This window comes from Nerophis lumbriciformis, linkage group LG21, assembly GCF_033978685.3.
Source record: "Nerophis lumbriciformis linkage group LG21, RoL_Nlum_v2.1, whole genome shotgun sequence".
NCBI classification, from domain to species: domain Eukaryota; kingdom Metazoa; phylum Chordata; class Actinopteri; order Syngnathiformes; family Syngnathidae; genus Nerophis; species Nerophis lumbriciformis.
The window spans coordinates 30,275,001-30,292,053 of NC_084568.2; the positions used below are offsets into that span (position 1 = coordinate 30,275,001).

General features: G+C 37.6%; 1 protein-coding gene across 1 annotated transcript; it reads left to right on the forward strand.

Moving 5' to 3' along the window:
• The first annotated feature begins 3,735 nt into the window (after positions 1–3,735).
• Positions 3,736–5,092, forward strand: evx1 (even-skipped homeobox 1). Its single transcript, XM_061983349.1, has 3 exons — positions 3,736–3,916; positions 4,265–4,500; positions 4,580–5,092. The coding sequence occupies exons 1-3, from the start codon at positions 3,751–3,753 to the stop codon at positions 5,090–5,092; spliced, it is 915 nt and encodes a 304-aa protein (XP_061839333.1). The 5' UTR covers positions 3,736–3,750.
• The last annotated feature ends 11,961 nt before the right edge of the window (positions 5,093–17,053 follow it).

The following is a 17,053-nucleotide window of genomic DNA, read 5'->3' on the forward strand; positions in this document are numbered from 1 at the left end:
CTCATATTGTGGCCATCAAATCAGACAACAATGCACAAGATCAAGAAAAGAAGCTGAAATCCATGTAAAAAAAATATTGTGCATGCAGTCACAATTACATTTATTGTCATTTACTGTTTATTTATTGTAAAGGCTGGGATATAAACATTAATTTGTTGTAAGGTTAAAGTTCATTTGGATGATAATATTTTACTCTGAAATATTGTGCTTTTACAAAAAAAAAGGATGTTAAAAATAATATCAGCTTAAACTAATAAAATGTAATAATAATAATAATTTAAATTAAAAGTATGTTGGGTTACTCGGTGTAGTTAATTGACATACAATTGAAAACATATAGGTATTTATTTATTTATTTAAATTTGTTTTAACTATTAAATGAACCCTGCGATGAGGTGGCGACTTGTCTAGGGTGTACCCCGTCTTCCGCCCGATTGTAGCTGAGATAGGCTCCAGCGCCCCCCGCGACCCCGAAGGGAATAAGCGGTAGGAAATGGATGGATGGATGGATATTAAATGAACCAAAAATATGACTTATTTTATCTTTGTGGAAAAGATTGGACACAGTGTGTTGTCTAGTTTATGAGATGCGATGCCACTGTGACACTATTGTTCTTTTTTATTTTTTTTATTTTTATAAATGTCTGTAATGATACTGTCAATGAGGGATTTTTAATCACTGCTATGTTGAAATTGTTACTAATATTGATACTGTTGTTGATAATATTCATGTTTGTTTCACTACTTTTAGATTGTTCTGTGTCGTGTTTTTGTGTCCTCTCTATTGCTCTATTTATTGCTATTCTGAGTGTTGCTGGGTCGGGTTTGGGTTTGGAATTGGAATGCATTGTTGTGGTATTGTTGTGTATTGTTTTGTTGGATTGATTAATAAAAAAATTAAAAAATAAAATTAAAAAAAATAATGAAAAAAAATTATAAATAAATTAAATATATATAGGTACAACAAGGATGATATACTCTTGATGAAACGACGAGTGGGTTAATTATTGTGAGCAGTCGTGCATGTATAATTATGTGTTACAGCTAATAACATCACAGCAACATTTACAGTCGTTTACTGTAACTGCAGAGGGATTTCACGCTGACTTACCACGTTTTCAACTAACTGCGGTCACATCCCAATTGTTATAGTTCATTACAATAAAAATGTAATCTTCACAAATGTATTTTACACGGTTAACTAACTGCATATGCCGCCACGTGCTCTATAAGAGTGTGCGACGTACACTGTATACTATACAGTGTATAGTCTACGGAATGCCTCAAGGGTTTGAATTTACAGTCATTTGTTATATTAGACTAGATTGCATTATTTCATTGTGAAATACCAGTTCATTACTGTGAAATAAAAGGATATTGTAATCATTTTTGTAAATTCACATTCAAGTACTGGCTGCATTACTTTCACAGCAACGTTTACAGTAATTTACTGTAAATGTTGTAAGGGTAAAGTCATTTGTTGTAATGTAACAGTAACTTCTGATTACAGTACTGTAAAAAAACTTATTAAATGCTGTAAAATCCTGATCATTCTTTGACAGTGCATTCTGTAATTAAATGTTATATAAGGTGTGGTGTCTGACAAGCCTTGTAGATGGTGCTGTCACTGTCATGTATGATGTCTTTTTGCTATTTCTGTTTTTGTTTAAATGTACGGTCAGCGAAAATGAATTTCCTCGCAGGGGGACCAATAAATCTAAATCTAAATCTAAATCTAACATCGTTGACACACAATCATGCACACTAAAAAATGTTGGGTTAAAAAATAACCCAATTTTAACCCAACTGCTGGTTCAGAAAAGGACAAACCCCTTATTTGAGTTATTTTAACTCAACATTTTGGGTTAATTTTTTCAACCCAACTTGTGCGTTGAATTATTTAACCAAAATGTTGAGTTATGATAACTTAATGTTGGGTTATTCCCCACCAAACTATTGGGTTGAATTATTTAACCAAAAAGTTGAGTTATGATAACTTAATGTTGAGTTATGATAACTTAATGTTGGGTTATTCCCCACCAAACTATTGGGTTGAATTATTTAACCCAAACATTGAGTTATGCTATAATGTTGGGTGATTGTAAATAATGTTAATGAGATTAATCCATAACAAAATTCCCTTCAAGAAAAAAGTAATTTTTTAATAAATAAAAATGTGTTACTCGTTGAAAAACAACCCAAAAATGGTTAATAATTTTGAAAACCCAGAAATTGAGTTAAAGTAATACCCTTATAACCCCCAAAAATGGATTGCTATTCATAAAAATAACTCAAAAATTTAACTCAACACTAGAAACTCATAAACTGGGTTATCAAAATATAACCCAGTATTTGTTAGTTGTGTGAAGGCTTTGATTTTGCTTCTTCCTGCTCCTTTTCGGACACATGTTTCTTTTTTTCTTTATTAATATAGTTTTTTTTCCCCAGATGAAAAAATAGTATTGAAGATGCTATTTTGTTTGAATTGTGTCGCTGGAGAGTATTTTTGGTTTGTTGTGTTCAAAATGAATAAATAAAATGAAATAAAAAAGCTGCATGATATATATATATATATATATATATATATATATATATATATATATATATATATATATATATATATATATATATATATATATATATATATATATATATATATATATATATATAATATCATGCAGCTTTTCTATTTCATTGTATTCATATATACACATATATATACATATACACACATGCATATATACACATATATATGTGTGTGTGTAAAAATGTGTGTATATATGTATATACATATATATGTGTGTGTATATATGTATATACATATATATATATGTGTATATATGTCTATACATATATATGTATAGACATATATATACACACATATATATACACTCTCATATATATATATATACACATACATATATATATATACACACACACACACACACACACACATATATATATATATATATATATATATATGCTACTTTGAAATACAAAGCAGTTTTGCTAAACAGTACATTAATAAGACGTTATGTCAGGCCTGTGGCTGCATTACAAAAAGGCTCATTTGTTTGTTTTAAGTTGTATGCACATGAAAAGCAGACGCACTTTAGGAAAACTCTTCTTAATAGGTGCTTTTCCCCCCCTCATGGCGCTTAACATTTAAAGACCTCTTATCTAAAGTGACCCCAAGACTTGACCTTTGAGGACTTGACTTGACTCCACTTAAGGTGGGAGGGGGAGGGGGCAGAGCACACAAAGATGTAGGCCACTTAGAACGGTTCAATTAACAGCAAATGCATTGTTATAGACCGCCATCGCACCTTCTGTTTACATGTAATCGATGCGTGACGTCATAGAGGGGCATCCTCCAGTCTGGCCTGTTAGGAGTGACAGAGAGAGGAAGAGAGAGAGAGGGAGGGAGGGAGAGAGAGAGTATAGATGGTGATCCCTCCCAGTACCTCCTCTCCACACTCTTCTCTCGGGGTCAGACGGGATTGCGTCCCCTCTTTTTCCCCCCACAAGTCTCTGCTCATAATTAGCCTTCAAAAATTAACAAACCTCCGCGGACGATTTGCATTTTTTCGGGGGGCGCATAGCATGGAGAGCCGAGTGGAGATGGTGGTGCAGTCGCGCAGGAGCACCCCGGCTTTGGCCGAGGGCAGCCCCGGCAGAGGGGCGCAGGGGAAGCCGGGTCACACGCGGAGCTGCCGGAGCCCCTTCCCGAAGGCGAGGACGGACGCGGTGATGGAGGAACTCGCCCGGAGGAATATGTGCGCCGACGTGGGAGAGCGGCGCCGGTCGGACAGCGTAGCCCGCAAAGACGGCAGCAGCTCGGACACCGAGTCGGACTTTTACGAGGAGATCGACGTCAGCTGCACGCCGGAGAGCCTGGACTACACCTCGGCTCAAGGTCGGACCGTAATAACGACAGAAATACAAAAATAACTGTATACATTATGAAACATATCTGCAGCAATGTCAGAAATATATCAGCTAGAATTATTTGAATTACCCATCCATCCATTTCCTACCGCTTGTCCCTTTCGGGGTCTGCGAGAGGAAATTCATATTCATGCAAATTATTAAAGTGTCATTTAAGTAAATTTTTAAAAATCGGTTTTACTGTGATAATATGAGGTGAGCTACCACAAGACAATTAACATGACTATGGCGCCAGCACCCCGTTAGGGACAAGCGGTAGGAAATGGATGGATGGATTAATGACACAAATGAATAAATCGCCTTTTATTTCCTGCAGGTCGAAACGATGACTCACCCGGACTCCCGAGTGACTCTGGTTCGGACCCGGGTAGGGCCGTGCCGGGCCAGGGCTCTCTGTCCTACTCGGCGGACCAGATCCGGCGGTACCGCACCGCCTTCACCCGCGAGCAGATCGCCCGGCTGGAGAAGGAGTTCTACCGGGAGAACTACGTGTCCAGGCCGCGCAGGTGCGAGCTGGCGGCCGCCTTGAATCTACCGGAGACGACGATCAAGGTGAGAAATAATGACAATGACTCCAACTTGGAGGTATTTTTTAAATTAATATTTAACTTAATATTTGACCTGCTTGCAGGTGTGGTTCCAGAACCGGCGGATGAAGGACAAGCGCCAGCGTCTGGCCATGACGTGGCCCCACCCGGCCGACCCCGCCTTCTACAGCTACATGATGAGCCACGCCGCCGCCACCGGGAACCTGCCCTACCCCTTCCCCTCGCACCTGCCGCTGCCCTACTACTCGCACCTGGGCGCCGGCTCCACCCCGACCCCCGCCGGCCCTTTCCCCAGCCCCTTGCGCCCCTTGGACGGCTTCAGAATGCTGTCCCATCCCTACCAGAGGCCGGAGCTCCTGTGCGCGTTCAGGCACCCCTCCTTGTACCAGGGTCCGGCCCACGGGCTCGGCCCGGGGGGGAGTCCGTGCGCATGCTTGGCCTGTCACCCCGCGTCATCCCCCGGCCTCTCGTCCAGGGCCCCGGCCTCGGACTTCAGCAGCAGGACTGATGCTTTCGTCACTTTTACGCCTTCCGTGCTCAGCAAGTCTGCCTCCGGGACAGTGGAGCAGCGGGACGAGGTGCCTCTGACCAGATAGTCGGCACAAGAATTATTATTCATAATAGGGAAACAAATCAGATTTGTTCTGGCTTACTAAAATATGTTTTTTTCAGGTTCCTCCTCACGCACTGAGAGCGATGCGCCCGCAGTCTCAATCCAACATGGACCCGTCTCATTATGGCGCACCTCCACGCGTCAAATTACGCATGCGTGATGTATATGTTAGCGTGGAATTAATGATCAAAAACAGCAAGGGGGAGGTTGCTGCCAAAATGATAACACGGCGCCATGAAGAGAGGACGATCAAATATTACGAAAGTGAATATTTGATGCTTTCTCCTTCATCATTAAGAGCACAGTCTGATTTTATTGCACCGTTTTTTTTATGTATGTCCTTTTTTGTTACCCGAGTCTAATTTGCAATAAACTAAAAAGAAACAAGGAGATTTCATCCAAAAGTTGTTTCCATATTAGTTATTCTGGTGTCACGTGACGGGACGCACTAGCGTGGCCCCAGGGCTCTGTTAGAACGCCTGCGAGATCTTGGAGACGCAGATGATCGATCAGCAGGAGCTTAATTGGAAGCGGTTTCTAAAAGTCATATTTTCTTGACAAATGTCACCTCGTTCTTTAAAAACGCACATAAATTGTCCACTTTCATTTTTGGCACGTTTTAAAATGGAAGACACGTTATTTATATTTGTAGACGTTAAAGAGGGTCAACATATTAAGATATTTCTCTTCTAGAACCAGCGTCCTCTGCAGTGGACATTTGTGTTTTGCATGACAGGGCTTTTTTTTTATTTTTTAATAACTGACAGACGAAATGGTTCTTACAAGGGTATGTAAAATGAAGTGGCCTGAGTGTATACAGGCTCCTGAACCATCGTCCTCTGCAGTGGACATTGGTGTTTTGCATTACAGGGCTATTTTTTGTAACTGACAAAAAGACTCCAAAAAAAATGTCACAGAAGGATAAATATATTGATATACAAAAATGAAGTGGCCTGAGTGTATACAGGCTCCTGAACCATCGTCCTCTGCAGTGGACATTGGTGTTTTGCATTACAGGGCTATTTTTTGTAACTGACAAAAAGACTCCAAAAAAAATGTCCACATGCAGAAGGATAAATATATTGATATACAAAAATGAATTGGCGTGAGTGTATACAGGCTCCTGAACCATCGTCCTCCGCAGGGTACATTCGGTTTTGGTTACAAAAAATAGCCCTGTGATGCAAAACACATATGTCCACTGCAGTGGACACGCGTTCTCATGCAGGAAGCTATACTGTATAGTGACATGTAAAAATTAATTGGCCTGAGTGTATACAGGCTCCTGAAACATTGTCCTCTGCAGTGGACATTTGTGTTTCGCATTACACGGCTATTTTTTGTAACTGACAAAAGAAATAGACAAAAAAAAATCTCCACATGCAGAAGGATGAATATATTGATATACAAAAATGAAGTGGCATGAGTATATGGCCTCCTGAAACATCGTCCTCTGCAGTGGACATTCGGTTTTGGTTCCAAAAAATAGCCCTGTGATGCAAAACACAAATGTCCACTGCAGTGGACACACGTTCTCATGCAGGAGGCAATACTGTATGGTGACACGTAAAAAAGAAGTGGCCTGAGTGTATAGGTTGTTGAGCCAACGTCCTCTGCAGTGGATATTTGTGTTTTGCATAACAGGGCTATTTTTAGCAACGGACAAAAATCAAATGTTCACTGCAGTGGACACTGGTTCTCAGGACAATAAATAAAACGAAGTGGACTAAGTGTATATAGGCTGTTAAACCAGCGGCCTCTATAGTGGACAACTGCGTTAGGCATAACAGGGCTATTTTTTGTAACTGACAAAAATCAAACATCTACTGCAATGGACACTGGTTCTCAGGAAGGTAAATTAAACGAATTGGCCTGAGTGTATAAAGGCTGTTGAACCAACGTCCTCTGCAGTGGACATTCGTGTTTTGCATAACAGGGCTATTTTTTGCAACAGACAAAAATCAAATGTCCGCTGCAGTGCACACTGGTTCTCAGGAGGATAAATAAAACGAAGTGGCCTGAGTGTATATAGGCTGTTAAACCAGCGGCCTCTATAGTGGACAACTGCGTTAGGCATAACAGGGCTATTTTTTGTAACTGACAAAAATCAAACATCTACTGCAATGGACACTGGTTCTCAGGAAGGTAAATAAAACGAATTGGCCTGAGTGTATAAAGGCTGTTGAACCAACGTCCTCTGCAGTGGACATTCGTGTTTTGCATAACAGGGCTATTTTTTGCAACAGACAAAAATCAAATGTCCGCTGCAGTGCACACTGGTTCTCAGGAGGATAAATAAAACGAAGTGGCCTGAGTGTATATAGGCTGTTAAACCAGCGGCCTCTATAGTGGACAACTGCGTTAGGCATAACAGGGCTATTTTTTGTAACTGACAAAAATCAAACATCTACTGCAATGGACACTGGTTCTCAGGAGGATAAATAAAACAAAGTGGCCTGAGTGTATATAGGCTGTTGAACCAACGTCCTCTGCAGTGGGCATTTGTGTTTTGCATAACAGGTCTATTTTTTTGCAACGGACAAAAATCAAATGTCCACTGCAGTGCACACTGGTTCTCAGGAGGGTAGATATAACGAAGTGGCCTAAGTGTATATAGGCTGTTGAACTAGCGTCCTCTGCAGTGGACATTTGTGTTTTGCATAAAAGGGATAATTTTGGTTACAAAATTAGCAACTGACAAAATAAAATGGCCATTTGAAATGTCCACATGCAGATGGATACACAGTATATATAGTGATATATGACAAAGAAGTGGCCTGAGGGTTTAAGGCTCTGAAGCAACGTCCTCTGCAGTGGACATTTGTGTTTTGCATAACAGGGCTTATTTTGTAACCAACATTAGCAGCTGACAAAATAAAATGGACAAAAAAAATGTCCACTGCATGGATACACTGCATATTGTGATATACAACAATGAAGTGGCCTGAGTGTATAAGGCTCCTGAACCAACGTCCTTTGCAGTGGACATTTGGGTTTTGCATTGCAGGGCTATTTTTGTGACAAAATGTATTTATTTGTTTTATTTGACAAAATTAGCCCTTTTATGCAAAACACTAATATCCACTGCAGAGGACGTTGGTTCAGAGCCTTGAACACTCAGGCCACGCCATTTTTATATATCACTATGTATATATCCTTCTGCATGAGAACATGTGTCCTCTGCAGTGGACTTTTTTTTTTGTCCATTTTATTTTGTCAGTTGCAAATTTTGGTTACAAATTTAGCCCTTTTATGCAAAACACAAATGTCCACTGCAGAGGACGTTGGTTTAGACTAGAGCCTTAAACACTCAGGCCACTTAATTTGTATATATATCACTATCCTTCTGCATGATAACATTTGTCCTCTGCAGTGGACATTTGTGTTTTGCATACAAGGGCTAATTTTGTAAACAAAATTAGCAATTGACAAAATAAAATGGACAAAAAAACGTCCACTGCAGCGGACACATGTTCTCATGCAGATGGATATACTGTATATAGTGATATACAAAAATGAAATGGCCTGAGTGTATAAGGCTCCTGAACCAACGTCCTTTGCAGTGGACATTTGGGTTTTGCATTGCAGGGCTATTTTTGTGACAATTCTTTTTTTTTTTTTTTTTTTTGACAAAATTAGCCATTTTATGCAAAACACTAATGTTCACTGCAGAGGACGCTGGTTCAGAGCCTTCAACACTCAGGCCATGCCATTTTTATATATCACTATGTATATATCCTTCTGCATGAAACATGTGTCCACTGCAGTGGACATTTTTTTTGTCCATTTTATTTTATCAGTTGCAAATTTTGGTTACAAATTAAGCCCTTTTATGCAAAACACAAATGTCCACTGCAGAGAACGTTGGTTTAGAGCCTTAAACACTCAGGCCACTTAATTTTTATATATCACTATCCTTCTGCATGAGAAAATGTGTCCTCTGCAGTGGACATTTGTGTTTTGCATAAAAGGGCAAATTTTTTACACAAAATTTGCAACTGACAAAATAAAATGGACAAAAAAATGTCCACTGCAGTGGACACATGTTCTCATGCAGATTGATATATATATATATATATATATATATATATATATATATATATATATATATATATATATATATATATATATATATATATATATATACATATATAACAATGAAGTGGCCTGAGTGTTTAAGGCTCTGAAGCAACGTCCTCTGCAGTGGACATTTGTGTTTTGCATAAAAGGGCTAATTTTGTAACCAAAATTAGCAAGTGACAAAATAAAATGGACAAAAAAAAAGTCCACTGCAGTGGACACATGTTCTCATGCAGAAGGATTTTTATAGTCATATATAACAATGAAGTGGCCTGAGTGTATAAGTCTCCTAAACCAACGTCCTTTGCAGTGGCTCATTTGGGTTTTGCATTACAGGGCTATTTTTGTAACAAAATGTATTTTTGTTTTTATTTTGTTTAATTTATTTGACAGAGACAGTACAATTAAACATTGCTACCCATAGGTAACCCATTTCTAAGTATATAAAGCGTCTAGCTATACAGGCTCATTTGGTTAGGCTTTGAAAGAAAAGTTAAGAAAGGTGAAAAACACAAAAGTACAAAATAAAAATGCATTCAAATAATTGGCACCCATTTGTCCATTCTACTGACAAAATAAATGGATGCAAAAAATGTTCTCATGCAAAAGGAGAAACATGGTGATATATAACAATGATGTGGCCTGAGTGTATGCTCCTAAACCAGTTGTGTTTTGCTATTTTTTGTAACTGACAAATGATATAGACCACCAACAAATGTCTACTGCAGTGGACACTTATGCACAGAATAGTGAAGAGGCCTGAGTGTATGAGGCTCCTAAACCAGCGTCCTCTGTGTTTTGCACAACAGGGCTAATTTCCCCCCGAAATGTGTAACTGACAAAATGAATACGCCACAAACAAATGTCCACTGCAGTGGACACATGGTTCCCATGTGATTATGGATAGCATCCATCAAAAGTCAGCATTACGATTAAAAATGATTGCCACGACACTCTAAATTGTGAAACTGTCCCTGTTGAAGTGACCTGTTACAACGCTGAAACGCCAAAAACCAGCGTCCTCTACAGTGGACATTTGTGTTTCTTTAATAGCCGACATTTGTCACTAGAAGAAATGTCCACTGCAGTGGACACTCATGCAAGCCAGTTCTATATCAAATAAGAAATTCTTACTGCAACACTTTAACTTGTGCAGCGGTCCCTAATAAAGTGACCAGTGAGTGTACACCTCCTCAAAACCCGTGTCCTCTGCAGTGGACAAATGGACATGTGTCTTATACATAACACGGCTAATTTCTTCTACCAAATGTCTAACTCTGACAAATAGATAGACCAAAAACGAATGTCCAATGCAGTGGACATTTGTGTTTTGCATAATAGGGTTATTTTACCCCTCTTGTCTCCCCCCAAAAAAGGGTAACTCTGATAAGATCAATAGACAAGAAACCAAATGTCCAATGCTTTGTTTTGCATAAAACAGCAAATTTTATTCAGCAAAATGTCTGAGTTTTGCATAAAATTATTATTTTTCCCTCCCAATTTTTTTTTTACAGGAAAAGATCAACGGACCAAAAAAAATAATATCAATGCAATTTATACATTTGTCTTTTGCACAAAATATATATATTTTTTCCAACTAAAAACTTGTACCACTGACACAATTAATAGAATAACAACACATGTCCACTGCAATGGACGTTGGTTCTCAAAAAGACATATCTTTCCATCCCACAAACGTCCACTGCAGTGGACATTTGTGTCACGTATCACAAGGACATTTTTTCTCCGAAATGTGCATCTTTGACAAAATGAAAAAAAAAAAGTGTTGAAATGTGTAACTCTGACAAAATGGAGGGAAAAAAAGTGTCAAAATGTGCCACTCTGACAAAATTTAAAAAAAAAAAAGTGTCCTGCATACCAGGGCTACATATAACATTTTTTAACTTTGACAAAAACAAACGTCCACTGCAGTGGACATTTTTTTTGACAAAATTATTAACTGACGAAATGAATACGCCACAAACCAATGTCCAGTAAAGAGGACGTACATGTTTCGTATTCCAGGGTTATTTTTTCCACCAAAATGTGTAACTGGCAAAATGAAAAGACCGCACACAAACGTCCACTACAGTGGACATTTGTGTCACGTGTCACAAGGCCATTTTTTTCTCCGAAATGTGCATCTTTGACAAAATGAAAAAAAAAAAAGTGTTGAAATGTGCAACTCTGACAAAATAGAGAAAAAAAAGTGTCAAAATGTACCACTCTGACAAAATAAAAAATAAAAACAAGTGTCCTGCATACCAGGGCTACATAGAACATTTGCAACTTTAACAAAAACAAACGTCCACTGCAGTGGACATTTTTTTTGGACAAAATTATTAACTGACGAAATGAATACGCCACAAACCAATGTCCAATAAAGAGGACGTACATGTTTCGTATTCCAGGGTTATTTTTTCCACCAAAATGTGTAACTGGCAAAATGAATAGACCGCACACAAACGTCCACTACAGTGGACATTTGTGTCACGTGTCACAAGGCCATTTTTTCTCCGAAATGTGCAACTCTGACAAAATGGGAAAAAAACTGTTCTACATATGAAATTTGTAACTTTAACAAAAACAAACATCCACTGCAATGGACTTTTTTTTTTGGACAAAATTATTAACTGACTAAATTAATATGCCACAAACAAATGTCCAATACAGTGGACATACATGGTTTGCATTCCATGGTTATTATTTTTTTTAACAAAATGTGTAACAGACATAATTAATACAAAATGTCCAATACAGTGGACATGTGTTTTGCACAGCAGGGTTTTTTTTTTAAACAAAATGTGTAACAGACAAAATTAATACAAAATGTCCAATACAGTGGACATATGTGTTTTGCATACCAGGGCTATTTTTTTTAACAAAATGTTTAACAGACAAAATTAATACAAAATGTCCAATACAGAGGACATACGTGGTTTGCATTCGAGGGTTAATATTTTACAAAATGTGTAACAGACAAAATTAACACAAAATGTCCAATACAGAGGACATATGTGTTTTGCACAGCAGGTTTTTTTTTTTTTCAAACAAAATGTGTAAGAGACAAAATTAATACAAAACGTCCAACACAGAGGACATACGTGGTTTGCATTCGAGGGTTAATATTGTACAAAATGTGTAACAGACAAAACTAACACAAAATGTACAATACAGAGGACATATGTGTTTTGCATAGCAGGGTTTTTTTTTTTTTTTTAACAAAATGTGTAAGAGACAACACAGAGGACATATGTGTTTTGCATACCTGGGCTAATTTTTCCACCAAAACGTGTAACTGACAAAATGAATAGACCGCACACAAACATCCACTACAGTGGACATTTGTGTCACATATCACAAGGCCATTTTTTTCTCTGAAATGTGCAACTCTGACAAAATGGAAAAAAAAAAAAAAAGTGTTCTGCTATACTTGAAATTTGTAACTTTGACAAAAACAGACGTCCACTGCAATGGACATTTGTGTTTCGCATAACATGGCTATTTTTTTTTTTTTGACAAAATTATTAACTGACGAAATGAATACGCGCCCTGCGATGAGGTGGCGACTTGTCCAGGGTGTACCCTGCCTTCCGCCCGATTGTAGCTGAGATAGGCTCCAGCGCCCCCCGCGACCCCAAAGGGAATAAGCGGTAGAAAATGGATGGATGGATGGAAATGAATACGCCACAAACAAATGTCCAATAAAGAGGACGTACATGTTTTGCATTCCAGGGTTATTTTTTCCACCAATATGTGTAACTGGCAAAATGAATAGACCGCACACAAACGTCCACTACAGTGGACATTTGTGTCACAAGGCCATTTTTTCTCCGAAATGTGCAACTCTGACAAAATGGGGAAAAAAAGTGTTCTGCATATGAAATTTGTAACTTTGACAAAAACAAACGTCCACTGCAATGGACATTTGTGTTTCGCATAACATGGCTATTTTTTTTTTGACAAAATTATTAGCTGACTAAATTAGTATGCCACAAACAAATGTCCAATACAGTGGACATACGTGGTTTGCATTCAGGTTTTTTTTTGTTTTTTTTTAACAAAATGTGTAACAGACAGAATTAATACAAAAATGTCCAATACAGTGGACATAGGTGTTTTGCATAGCAGGGCTATTTTTTTAACAAAATATTTAACAGACAAAAGTAATACAAAATGTCCAACACAGCGGACATACGTGGTTTGCATTCGAGGGTTATTATTTTACAAAATGTGTAACAGACAAAAGTAATACAAAATGTCCAATACAGTGGACATATGTGTTTTGCATAGCAGGGCTATTTTTTTTTAACAAAATGTGTACCAGACAAAATTAATACAAAATGTCCAATACAGTGGACATAGGAGTTCTGCATAGCAAGGCTATTTTTTTTTGACAAAATGTGTAACAGACAGAATTAATACAAAATGTCCAATACAGTGGACATATGTGTTTTGCATAGCAGGGCTATTTTTTTTAACAAAATGTTTAACAGACAAAAGTAATACAAAATGTCCCATACAGAGGACATACGTGGTTTGCATTCGAGGGTTATTATTTTACAAAATGTGTAACAGACAAACTTAACACAAAATGTCCATTAAAGAGGACATATGTGTTTTGCACAGCAGGTTTTTTTTTTGTTTTTTTGAACAAAATGTGTAAGAGACAACATTAATACAAAACGTCCAACACAGAGGACATATGTATTTTGCATACCAGGGCTAATTCTTCCACCAAAACGTGCAACTGACAAAATGAACAAACCGCACACAAATGTCCAATGCAGTGGACATTCACGTTTTGCATAACGGGGCTATTTCCCCCGAAACTTTTGTAACTCTGACAAAACGAATAGAACACATGTCCAATGCAGTGGACATTCATGTTTTGGGAAACTCTGACATGATGAACGGAGCAACAAGAAATGTCCACTACAGTGGACGTTGGTTCCCAGGAGGATGTTGCATATATTCCCACCCTCGAAGCACACGAATGACACTTTCCACTAGAAAAAAAAACGCGTCTGCGTCCTAATCAGACAGTTCTGCAGCCATGCGTGGAGCACCACCATCACGCCCCCCTCCACCCGCACCAGTCCGCACCCCTCCCACCTTGCATCTTGATTGATGGCCTTATTAAGTGCACTTCTTGTAAGTGTGACCGCGCTGATTAAAATGCATATGTTTGGAATAATGCGCCGTTTAAGCCGCGCGGCTCGCCGGGAGATTTATGCAAACAATCAAGGCTGTTTCTTTAAGCTTGATGTAGAGGACAGCAGGTCACACACTTTAAAGCATAATATAAGATACAAAAAAAATAGGTCGATTTTAAGGAGGGGCGCAGCCAAATGGTGAAGAATTTACACGCAGCCTTTGCGACAATTACACATCAGCGCAAAAAAATTTTTTTTTTTTTTAAATGGTGCTATAACTGCGCAAAAGAGCAATCACATCAGCTTTAGCAAGTCTTATTATAAGGAAAATGTGCTCATGACTCCCCTGCTTCCACTATCTTCTACAGAGCATTTGGATAGGGGCGGTGCAAGGCAGCTGTCCTAAACAAAAAACACACACACACACACACACACACACACACACACACACGCACACACACACACACACACACACACACACACACACACACACACACACACACACACACACACACACACACACACACACATTCTTGTATTTCCTACCTTCTTGAGACCTCCGAAAAATGCCTACCTCTTTAGGACCACCCTTTCTAGATATATAAAGATGTGTATTTGCAACATTAAAAATATATACATATTATGTAAATATATAAACAAGTTTGTTGTGAAAAATGAGTTGGAATTTCACAAGAAAAAGGCCACAATTTCACAAGAAAACTTAGAATTTTGGCAGTATTATAATAAAAGTCGTAACTTTACTCAACGCAAGTCAAAAATTTTAGAAGAGAAACGGAAAATTTGTGCAATATTATGAAAAAAGTTCGAATTGTACTCAATAACAGTCACAATTTTACAAGAAAAGCTTAAAATGTTGGCAATTTTATGAAAAGAGTCGTAATTTTACTCGACAAAAGCCACAATTTTATAAGATAACTAACATTTTGGCAATATTATAACAATAATCTGAAACTTCACTTGGTAAAATGATGACAAAAGTCATCATTTTACTCAAAAATTTTTATTTTTGTATGCACATTAAATCAACAAAAAGTCCTGACTTTGGAGCAATGTTCACGGACTCTAGTATTTGTGCTCTCTATTAGATGCAATGTTTTTTCTGTATTGGGACCATGATTTATGTCCTAACTTGTTCACCGGTCCTCATATGGAAGGTACTTTTCCTTGTTGATGTCTCAAGAAGGGTAGAAATACAAGAACACACACACACACACACACACATTCTTGTATTTCTGACCTTCTTGAGACCTCCGAAAAATGCCTACCTCTTTAGGACTACCCTTTCTAGATACATAAAGATGTGTATTTACAACATTAATAATATATACATACTATGCAAATATAAAAAAGTTTGTTGTGAAAAATGAGTTGGAATTTCACAAGAAAAAGGCCACAATTTCACAAGAAAAACTTAGAATTTTGGCGGTGTTATAATAAAAGTCGAAATTTTACTCAACGTAAGTCAAAAATTTTAGAAGAAAAATGGAACATTTGTGCAATAATATGATAAAAGTTGGAATTGTACTCAATAACAGTCACAATTTTACAAGAGAAGCTTAAAATGTTGGCAATTTTATGAAAAGAGTCGTCATTTTACTCGACAAAAGTCACAATTTTATAAGATAACTAACATTTTGGCAATATTATAATAATAATCTGAAATTTTACTTGGTAAAATGATGACAAAAGTCATCATTTTACTCAAAAATGTTGACTTTTGTATGCACATTAAATCAACAAAAGCCCTGACTTTGGAGCAATGTTCACGGACTCTAGTATTTGTGCTCTCTATTACATGCAATGGTTTTTCTGTATTGGGACCATGATTTCGGTCCTAACTTGTTCACCGGTCCTCATATGGAAGGTACTTTTCCTTGTTGATGTCTCAAGAAGGGTAGAAATACAAGAACACACACACACACACACACACACACACACACACACACACACACACGCACACACACACACACACACACACACACACACACACACACACACACACACACACACACACACACACACACACACACACACACACACTTATTATTGTATTTCTTACCTTCTCGAGACCTCCAAAAAATGCCTACCTCTTTAGGACCACCCTTTCTAGATACATAAAGAAGTGTATTTGCAACATTAATAATATATACATACTATGCAAATACAAAAAAGTTTGTTGTTAAAAATGAGTTGGAATTTCACAAGAAAAAGGCCACAATTTCACAAGAAAAACTTAGAAGTTTGGCGGTGTTATAATAAAAGTCGTAATTTTACTCAACGCAAGTCAAAAATTTTAGAAGAAAAACGGAACATTTGTGCAATATTATGAAAAAAGTTCGAATTGTACTCAACAACTGTCACAATTCTACAAGAAAATCTTAAAATGTTGGCAATTTTATGAAAAGAGTCAAAATTTTACTCGACAAAAGTCACAATTTTATAAGATAACTAACATTTTGGCAATATTATAACAATAATCTGACATTTTACTTGGTAAAATGATGACAAAAGTCATCATTTTACTCAAAATGTTTTATTTTTGTGTGCACATTAAATCAACAAAAAGTCCTGACTTTGGAGCAATGTTCACGGACTCTAGTATTTGTGCTCTCTATTACATGCAATAGTTTTTCTGTATTGGGACCATGATTTCGGTCCTAACTTGTTCACCGGTCCTCATATGGAAG

Coding starts and splice junctions, on each gene's coding strand:
- evx1 (XM_061983349.1), top strand. CDS start 3,751: ATGGAGGAACTCGCCCGGAGGAATATGTGCGCCGACGTGGGAGAGCGG. Junction 3,917..4,264: donor GGACTACACCTCGGCTCAAG/GTCGGACCGTAA, acceptor TATTTCCTGCAG/GTCGAAACGATGACTCACCC. Junction 4,501..4,579: donor TACCGGAGACGACGATCAAG/GTGAGAAATAAT, acceptor ACCTGCTTGCAG/GTGTGGTTCCAGAACCGGCG.